The 10,806-nt window shown below is 33.6% G+C and overlaps 2 protein-coding genes across 4 annotated transcripts in view; one reads left to right on the top strand and one right to left on the bottom strand.

Annotated features, from left to right (window-relative positions):
* The first annotated feature begins 220 nt into the window (after positions 1 to 220).
* The window catches only part of LOC106868335 (uncharacterized), a 181,312-nt gene continuing 170,726 nt past the window's right edge, over positions 221 to 10,806 (top strand). Inside the window, exon 1 of the mRNA XM_089363163.1 lies at positions 221 to 308. The gene's annotated coding sequence lies outside the window, so the exon portion shown is untranslated. The remainder of the gene's footprint in view (positions 309 to 10,806) is intronic.
* LOC106868336 (uncharacterized) overlaps positions 4,001 to 10,806 on the bottom strand; it is a 61,842-nt gene continuing 55,036 nt past the window's right edge. For all 3 annotated transcript variants that reach the window (XM_089363152.1, XM_089363150.1, XM_014913543.2), the window contains 6 exons: positions 9,167 to 9,213; positions 8,092 to 8,217; positions 6,503 to 6,637; positions 6,134 to 6,285; positions 5,546 to 5,681; positions 4,001 to 4,551 (listed from right to left, as the gene is read on the bottom strand). In XM_089363152.1, the coding sequence (XP_089219278.1) occupies positions 4,480 to 4,551; positions 5,546 to 5,681; positions 6,134 to 6,285; positions 6,503 to 6,637; positions 8,092 to 8,217; positions 9,167 to 9,213 (668 nt within the window). In that variant the 3' untranslated portion in view covers positions 4,001 to 4,479. The remainder of the gene's footprint in view (positions 4,552 to 5,545; positions 5,682 to 6,133; positions 6,286 to 6,502; positions 6,638 to 8,091; positions 8,218 to 9,166; positions 9,214 to 10,806) is intronic.

Here is a 10,806-nt window from a genome sequence, read left to right as displayed (position 1 = left end):
AGTTGCTGCCCCTTAATAAATGCGACGCCGTTCAAATGTTAAACATTATATAATATAGAATCTACATATAAATTCCTAATATTTTAGGATGATCTGAGATGTTCTCAAACATTACATATCTCCATTAATGCAAAGAATCTTGTTGAACTGCATATAGAAACGCTCACTGTTGTCAATGACAACAAGGCATGATGGGAAAACAGTTTGACGCATGCGCACTTCTAAATTCTCTTATCGTCTGCTACCTATTGATAAGCAAGAACAGATGAAACAAATTTACACCGCTGCTGATATTCCATTTAAATACTGTAAGTCCTTTCAAAATCACACAATGTATAAACTTTTTCAGTTCTTCTTTAGTCTTTATCTTACTATAAGAAATTTGAAGATAACCAAACGTTTCCCTGGTCTACTTTATAATAATATACGTTATGTTGGGTATGTAGAAAGATTTCTTCCAGTCAAGTATAATCCACACTTTATCCATTCTCCTATCGTTATTAATTTGACATGTGAGGTTCAAGAACTACATGTTGCAAAACAATAATACTTTTTATATAGTATTTCAATCTTCCTCATTTACATGGAAATTTCTTCCTTTAATTTTACAACAGCGATATTTCTTTGCTGTCCATTCTCATTTCAATAAAAACATATTGTCGGAGGGTATGTTACAATGCATACCAACGTCCATATCTCTGAAATCTTTGTATGATTTTGATATTTCGATATAGTGTTTGTCTTATACATGGCATACTTCAATCCATTTACGTGCAGGAAATGGAAAGAAGTTGTAATTTAATTACAAGAATGTTATATCTTTTGATATTAAAAGGGTGATGTAAAATGCAACCTAGCACTGCATTTCATTGGAAAGACTAACGTTGCATGTCGCCGTTTCGTTACTTTCCGCATATGCTAATAAGCGTGTGGAGACCCAGTACATCCACAGAATAATAGGCAGAGGTAATATAGAGCAAAAGTTATATGGATTGAGAAACAAATGTATAACTACTGTTCATTGATTAATATATGTGAAATTTAAGTATCAGCTTTGTATATCTTTCTCGGATCCCGTCTCTCTCAAATCACTTGATCTATTTACCTCTCCATTCGTTCTCTGTCAAGCTAACTACCTGTCCAGCACACTCTCTCTCTCTCTCACTCTCACTCTCTCTCTCTCTCTCTCTCTCTCTCTCTTTCTTTCTTTCTTTTTCTCTCTTCCTCTCTCTCTCTCTTTCTTTTTCTCTCTTCCCCTCTCTCTCTCTTTGCCTTTCTCTCCTCTCTCTTTCCCTTCCTCTCTCTATATATATCGATAGATATATTAATCCCGTGCTCTGTTATCCAACTGCCGTTTACTTTTTCTCTAAACCCTCATTTACCGCAGACTTACGTTTAACCCATATACTTACCTGCGGTTAAATGTGTCATTTGGTTGGTTTTTCCGCATGAGTATATATATCTGTATATCACTGCTCATGTTATGTATATGTGTCTTCATTTATGGGTATAGTAATTGCGTGTGAGTGAGAGAGACAGACGGACGGACGGACAAAAGAGAGAAAGAGCGAGACGCAGAGAGACACAGTGATTATGTGTGTGTCTGGTTATGTGTGCGTGTCTGCTCACGTGCATGTGTATATATATATATATATATATATATATATATATATATATATATATATATATATATATATATATATGTACCCTATCATCTGTATCCACACATTTCATGTATACATAAAATGTACATAAGTACATAAAATGCATAAAAACGTAAATGTATGCATGTATGTATGTATGTATGTATACTATAGTATCTACATATTTTCGGGTGGTCTGCAATATTATCAAACATCAAATATATCTTTTTATGTAAACGACCTCGCAGAACAATCTACAGAAACGTTCGCTTCTGTCAATGACAACGCGGCATGGTAAGACGACAGTTTCAGGCATGCTCACTTGTAACGTGTGTATCGTCTGCTCCCTACTGATGAGAAACTACAGATGAAACATAGGATCTTTGTGATTTGACGGGCAACATTTTTTTATGTAGTGTTTTTGGTACCGAAACACTTTCAAACTTCGAATATTTGTATATTTTGTGTTATAGAACAGATAAAAAATGTTGTATTCGAAATTATTTCATGTAAAAAATTGTCGTATTTCGGTAATTTCAACCAATCACTGACGTCTATTGAGGTGAAATCAATTACGCCGTGGAATATAAACAACGGTGTTACGGGATTTTTTCCCTTGAATAAAATTAGTCCCGTTGTTTGTCAACAAGAACTATCCGTTGTCAACAACAACTATCAGCGGTATATTTTTCGTTTGTCACTGTTATTTATGACATCGTTCGTGCGTTTGTACTGGTTTTAGCTTTAGGGATTTAGGGTTAAGGTTCGGGTTTTAGAGTTTGGCTATTTTTTATCCTTCAAAATAGGCTTTTTAGTATGTGGAAGCCCAATACGTACATAGAATGTTTGGCAGACGTACTATACAGAAAGATCAAGTGGATTGAAAAACAAATGTATAACTACTGTTCAGTGAATAACGTACGTGAAATATTGGTATTTTCTTTTTATATCATTCTCAGACCACGGTCTGTCTCTTTGCGTCTCGCCTCGTTGTCTATCTATCTCTTTCTGTTTTCCTCTCTCCCTCTTTCGTTTAAAACCGCTCTATCCATCTATATACATGTATAAATATACAGACAATACAAAGAAACACACACACACACATACACATCATTATATATGTATATACATATATATATATACACATACGAGTATATACATGTATAAATGTGTATGCGTCTGTGTGTGTGTATATGTATACATACATATATGTATATAAATATATATATATATATATATATATATATATATATATATATATATATATATATATATATATATACATGTGTATATATATATATATATATATATATATATATATATATATATATATATATATATATATATATATATATATACATGTATATATATGTGTGTGTATATATATTTATATACATATACATACATATATATATGTATGTATTTATATGTATGTGTGTGTATATATATATGTATATACATATATGTATATGTATATATATATATATATATATATATATATATATATATATATATATATATATATATATATAATAAAAATATATATATGTATATATATACATACATGTGTATATGTGTATACACACACACATATATATATACATACAGACGTAAGTATGTACATATACGTGCGTATATATGCATATATATATATATATACATATATATATACATACATATATACATATATATATCTATATATACATATAGATATATATATACATATATATATCTATATGTGTGTGTGTGTGTGTGTGTGTGTGTGTGTGTGTGTGTGTGTGTGTGTGTGTGTGTGTGTGTATATATATATATATATATATATATATATATATACTAGCAGCATAGCCCGTGCTTCTGTATCACCTGTTTATAATCATATCGGCTGCAATGATGACTTGTTCTTCTTTCTACGTCTATAAACCTTCGCTATAGACAACATTGCGTGTTCTGCCCTGAGGAGCATACACAAAAAAGAGCGTTTCTACTCCCCACACGGGAGCAGGCCACATAAATTTGCCCGTGTGAAAAGCACGGCTCCCCCAAATGGATGACCGCCACCGATAGTGTTTGGCCTTGGGATGTGTTAATGGACATGGCGATCTGCGGATGTTAAACGGCATGTCTGACATCGAGGGATAAAGGTGCATCCTTCGAAATGAATTTATCCCCCCCCCCCTTCCGTACCCCGTAACTATGGTGGCCTAAATAAAGTGGGACATCAGGGACTTGACTACCAAGTAGGTCCCGTTGCACTGTTTAGGCGGATAAAGCGTGTACTCCTTATCCCATTTGAGTTTTATTGAATGATTGTGTAAAATTTTCTTAACAATAGGATATATTGTAAGTCTACACACACATATATATATTAATTTATTTATATATTATATTTATACTCATATACATTGCATACGTATAGTTTTGTGTGTATTTTGCTTCAAAATTTTATACAGGTCATTCGTAGACGCTACTGAATGACTCCCAGTGTAATTAACGTGTTAACAATTTTTTCCTGTGCATGAATGTTTATTTAATGCTTATAACATGTTCAATGATTATAAATAGGTTTCAAGTATAATATTGGTTTAGGTGTTTAAGAATTTGTTCCGAAACAACCCATTTTAGTGGCTTGAATCAGTGATGTTTTCAGATTGGGCTCATATTGAACAGTCATTCTGCTAGGAGTGTCATATATTACCAAACAATAGGGATCATCATATAGTACGGTTATATGTAATATTTATAGCATACAAATATTGTTCATCCGGGCTTAAACTTTCTCCCATGTACTGTATACTTCGCATATTCAAAGTGCAGTATTGCCAAATATTTATTAATTTCAGTACTTGGAATAAAGGGAAAATGTCTTGTAGTAATAATTCGCAACTTCCCAGCAATATTGATACGATTTCTGAAAAAAATTGAAATATCTTTAGTGTAGAAAAATAAAATTGTAACAGAATATTTTGGTAAATTGAACGTTTTGTTTGTTGAAAATATTTAGTCGGTAAATTTATCTGTTCGTTTTAGTATTAAGCCATATCAGACAGCATTGTCGCGCGTTACACACGCGCGCGCGCGCACATACATACATATCAGTATTTATATATATATATATATATATATATATATATATATATATGCATGTATGTATGTATATATGTATATATGTGTGTGTATGTATATGTGTGTGTGTGTGTGTGTGTGTGTGTGTGTACATCTCTGGAACATAAGTAATGTATATTCCCAGTTTGAAGAAAATCCGTTGCAAACTTCAGAAGTTATGTAAGTTTATACACGCACGTATACACACACACACACACACACACACACACACATACACACACACACACACTGAGTTTTATAAATATAAAGATTATTTCTAAACAATATTCTCATTTTAATATTGGTTTCAAGTTTTGGCGCAAACCAGCAATTTCGGGGAGAGGTAAGTTGACTACATCGACTCCCATCGCTCAACTGGTACTTATTTTATCGATCCCAAAAGGAGGAAAGGCAATGTCGACCTCTACGTAATTTGAATTCTAAGCGTTCCAATTCCACCTTGGTTGATTTGTTTTTCATCTTTTCAGCGTCGATAAAATAAATATCAATTGATCACTGGGGTCGATGTTATCGACTTATCCTCTCCCTTGGAATTGCTGGTTTTGCGCCAAAACGTTAAACCAATATTAAGGGGAGACATTGTTTAAAGCAAATTACACTTATTCGCAATATACTAGTGCTTATCTCGCTGAAATCAAATTATGAGCGGATAACTTATTTGAAATGTTTATTTAGAGCTAATGATTTATGAGTGTTAACAATTTATTTTATGAAAATATTTCTTTTACTCTGGGAAATAATAACAAAATCAATCGAAGTGTTTGAAAGGTATCACTCACATAATCAGCTACGATGTGGGGACTCCTTTTCTTCTGTAATCGTATAAGTCTGACAATATTTATGAAGGTATCGTTTGACATTTTGTTTACAAGATTGTACAGTACACAAAATAAACCACTTTTTTTCATTCCATCACTGTCAAAAGAAAATAATTTCACTGTATATGTAGGGTAGATTTATTTTCCTATTCTTATGGTTTGATCTGAGAATGAACAACAGAATTGTCTCTAATAATAAACCCTTGATCAATAGCTATATTTTGATGAAAAACATTAATTAGAAAATGAATAGCACATTTATTGTGAATACATTTTCCCTGAGGCTTTTCCTTAATTTTCAAATAAAGTTAGAATTGTGTGATTCTTTTCATCCATGTTGTTTGATGCGATTGGTCACATTCGAGTAAACAAATATATTAAATGAAATTTTAAAAATATCTTCAACATGTCAGTTGAACTTCACTGATAACTTATAAAATTGCATTGCCAAAGTGAATTAGTGGAAGTCGAACAGAATATATCGAGATTGTTAATTATATACACTTGCTAAAGCCATTTTTACTGAGCTACTACAAGCCATGCATCTACCTGCCATGTACTGCGATTTTCTGGTATTTCTGATCTTGTTGTCCACTGTTTAAGAAGGCGATAAATGACGCTATCTTATCAGGAGACGGGTAGGATTTGTCTGGCCATATTATCGCTTGAAAGTGATTTATTATAAGTTCTGCGGCATTTTTCTGCAAAAATATTAATTTAAGAATACGAGTCAAACGATTGAAAAACAGAGTATTATAATATTCCATCCATCATTTTGATGAATGCACTACAATGTCAATGACTGCTCAATGGTGACAATGTACAGCTTTCAGAAGACACCGTTATTATTGGTGTTGTTATTTTAATTTAAATATTTTGTTCTTTTATTGTTGACATTGAAGACATAAATGTACTTACCCTTTCTTTGAAAGATAATTTTAAGACTCTGTGCACATACATGTCCTTCAAATCTAGGCTTGTTAACAACTCTACGATAAATTTTCCAATAATAATTTTGGAGTTGACTTTGCTTGGAAGATAGACAAGTGTATCCTTCAAAGAAATGATTATATGGATTAAATTCAAATAGACAGTTTTGTTTCGGTAAATTATTATTATTTTTTATTATTATCATTATTACTAAACAAGTCGCCAATTCATTAATGGGAAGTGCTATTTTTTAATATTGATTGACTTCAGTATATCGCTGGTACTTTACCGATTTCACAAGAGTGGCAAGAAACGCTGATTCTTGTAGTGTTTATACTCGGAACGTAGAGTGAAAACAATAATATCTAAAAAGCATTCACTTATACTTCATTTTCACCGATCCCACCAACTCAGTAAATTTCTGAGCCAGCAAATATGTTAGTAAAAGATAATTGGACAACTAGCTAAAATATTCATTTAAAATAGGATTAGATAGACTTTAAATCAATAAACTGCTTCTTGCCTATGTATTGTTGCTTATTCGACTTGATATTGTATAAACTATTATTGTGAAGGAAAACAGCAGTGATGAATTAGGACAGCGAGCCACGTTTAAATATTTCATTTTATGTGTAACCACCACAGTTCTGCTTACGTATAGTAATTCTTAGAAAATGTATGACATTCCAAATTTTATAAACTCTCTTCTTTGGTTTTTCATACTAAGTATCGAAAGCTGAATGACTGGTTTCATAAAGGAATGTATTCCAATTCTTGTTTTAAAAATGCGCAGTGTTATGTACTTGACACGAAGGGTGGGTTATATGTTTGTTTTTGTTTCATCGTAATTTGCTTTATTCTCTCATTTATAATTTTTTTTTTTTTTTTTTTTTTGTAGATTGTAGATTGTTATTTTTTCTCTATTCGGTATTATTAAATAGCTTCGACCAAGGGGAAAAGACAGTTTTTGTTACCTTTCTCAGGAGTTCTAAGGAGTGAGAAAATAATCTGTGATTGTGATAAGAAGCTTGATTCCCAACCACGTGGTTCCGAGTTCGGTCCTACTGTGTAGGACCTTGGGCAAGTGTCTTCTATTATAACCTCGGGCTGACCAAAGCCTTGTGAGTGGGTTTGCTAAACGGAAACTGAAAGAAGCCCGTCGTATATATATATGTGTGTGAGTGTGTGTGTGTGTGTGTGTGTGTGTGTGTGTGTGTGTGTGTGTGTGTGTGTGTATTTTTGTGTCTGTCCCCTAAACGCCGCTTGACAACTGGCGCTCCTGTGTTTATTTCCCGTAACTTTGAAGTTCGGTAAAATAAACTTATAGAATAGGTACCAAGCATTTTTTTAATAAAAAATGCCAAAATATTTGTACTGCTCAACATTTAGCAATTATAAGAAAGTGTCATATTTCTTCTTGCTGAACAATTACTCGAACCTAAATATATATTCCAAAGCCATTTTCCATACAATTAAAGTAAACTGACTTGAAACAGAAACTTAATGGCTGACTAGGTTTTTCCGAGAGTCTATCACTGTTCGGTTGTTAGCCCTATAAACAATACGTTTAGACATACCTGAGATGAATTCGTAAAAGCAACAATTACTGGACATTGGGTTTGGAAAATAATATCGAAAAATTCCTCAGTCATGTCATGTTTAGGTGTTTTCATTAAAATCAGTTCATTTGACATCCTGTAACCCTGAAAGATATGAGAAAAAATGTTAACAATTATCATACAATAACCATTCTACAAAACAGCATGACAACAATAATTAATTAATACAGCGAAAGCCAATTATTCTAACCAGGAATACTGTTAGTAAATGATTATAGTTGCCGAAATAAATTAAGAACGAAAAATATCTGCTTAACGTATCAATTGGTTAGTTTTATTGAAAGGCCCTGTCGCAAAGGGAGGCAAATGCCTGGTGAAGTTGGCATGAACCCAGCCTGCTTTGAGGTGTAGAAGCCATTATAGTACTAAAAGAGAAAATAGACAGAGGAAATAGTGAGTATGTGAGCCAATGATTGGAGCATGTCTGTGAGTGACTTTATGCCAATCAGTTGGGTGACCAATTTTTGGATGCAATTTAAGATGTCGGTGTGTGCAGTAGCAGCACTATCCCAAATGTGGGTGCAATATTCATTATTGGCCTCATCAGAGCTTTAAGATTTTAGCATTAATTGGATGTTTTGTGTAGGCTTTCAAATTTCGTATGAGATAGCAACCCTGTCTCAAAGGTTAAATAGATCCTGTGCCTCAACGATAAGCCCGAAAAAACTTGAGACTAACACAGTAAACTATAAATAAGCCGGCAATAAGAAACCATTGCTATATATTCCCTAAGCAATATGATGAATCTTCATAGTTTGGCACGGAGGCCCGTAACGGCCTATTCCTGCAGTCGTAGTGCATGAAGAAAATTTTTTAGTAAATCGAGCGAACGGATAGAGGACAACAGTCCGTTGGATCATATTATAGGATATCTACCTGTGATAACTATTTTTATCAAATAGATTGAGTTACTGAGTTATAACCACTATGTCAATGACAAGATCTAGCTGTCACTCTCCCCTAATCATAATTTCTTCAAATATAAACTTTCATCGAATTTTGTTATATTAGCCAGGAAATTTAGGTTGCTTACATCAAGGAAAACCGTATCTTCGGACAATATATTTAATGTTGTGGTAGCTGTAAGTAAAAGCAAAAACTGTTTCATAATGAAAAAATAAATTACAACAGAAGTATTCTTAATTCTTTACTGATTTACAAAAAAAAAATTATATATAGGCGCAGGTGTGGCTATGTAGTAAGAAGCTTGCTTCTTAACCTCATGGTTCCGGGTTCAGTCCCACTGCGTGGCACCTTGGACAAGTACCGACCAAAGCCTTGTGAGTGGATTTGGTAGACGGAAACTGAAAGAAGCCCGTCGTATATATATATATATATATATATATATATATATATATATATAGTATTTGTGTCTGTGTTTGTACCCCCACCATCGCTTGACAACCGATGTTGGTGTGTTTACGTCCCCGTTACTTAGTGGTTCGGCAAAAAGGCACGATAGAATAACTACTAAGTTTACGACGAATAAGTCCTGGGGTGGATTTGTTCGATTAAATATGGTGCTCCAGCATGGCTGCAATGAAATGACTGAAACAAGTAAAAGAATAAAATAATATATCTTTACAAGGTTATTAATTTCATATCTCAGTTTGTGAAGAATAGCGTGGTTGGTCAAAAGTTCCCAGCAAGTGGCACTCCGTCGGTTACGACGACGAGGGTTCCAGTTGATCCGATCAACCGAACAGCCTGCTCGTAAAATTAACTTGCAAGCGGCTGAGCACACTACAGACACATGTACCTTTAATGTAGTTCTCAAGGAGAATGTGACAAAACTGGGCTTTTAAAATACAGGGCTACTCGTTCTTGCCAGCTGAGTGGATTGCAGCATCGAGAAATAAAGTGTTTTGCTCAAGGACACAACACGTTTCTTTCTCCCTCACTGTGTACCCACAGAATCGGAAATAAGGTAAAAAAAGATAGTGAATAAAATAGAACGACGCACTGCAAGCTATAATAACTCTGCACAAATGGGATGGATTAGGATGAATTGATATTGTCAAATAGGAGATAGACATCGGATTTCCTTGATTCTATGAGCTAAACCCACGCAACGCAACACAATACCTGATGCTCCTTCTAACAGAGCGGAGGTTTGGAAAAAATTGGTAGACTTGAGATGGTGGTAAACAGATTTAAAGTCTGGTTGATATGTAACATTCGTGTAAGTATAATAGATCAGAAGTATTCAATAAGACAATTCTTATTCAATTGCAGCACGCTGTAATATGAAACTTGTAAGTTCGTGTGTGTGTGTGTGTGTGTGTGTGTGTGTGTGTAACCAGGGGGCACTGATATAACTCTTTTACTTGTTTCAGTCTTTTGACTGTGGCCATGCTGGAGTATCGCCTTTAGTCGAGCAAATCGACCCCAGGACTTATTCTTTGGAAGCCTAGTACTTATTCTATCGGTTTCTTTTGCCGAACCGCTAAGTTACGGGGACGTAAACACACCAGCATCGGTTGTCAAGCGATGTTGGGGGGACAAATACAGACACACAAACACATACACACATACATATATATATATATATATATATATATATATATATATATATATATATATATATATATATATATATATATATATATATATATATATACATATATACGACGGGCTTCTTTTCAGTTTCCGTCTACCAAATCCACTCACAAG

This window comes from Octopus bimaculoides, chromosome 14 (genome assembly GCF_046866305.1).
Source record: "Octopus bimaculoides isolate indiv1 chromosome 14, ASM4686630v1, whole genome shotgun sequence".
NCBI classification, from domain to species: Eukaryota; Metazoa; Mollusca; class Cephalopoda; order Octopoda; family Octopodidae; genus Octopus; species Octopus bimaculoides.
The sequence above is the reverse complement of the archived record's forward strand: the minus strand, read 5'-3'. Positions and strand labels throughout refer to the sequence as shown.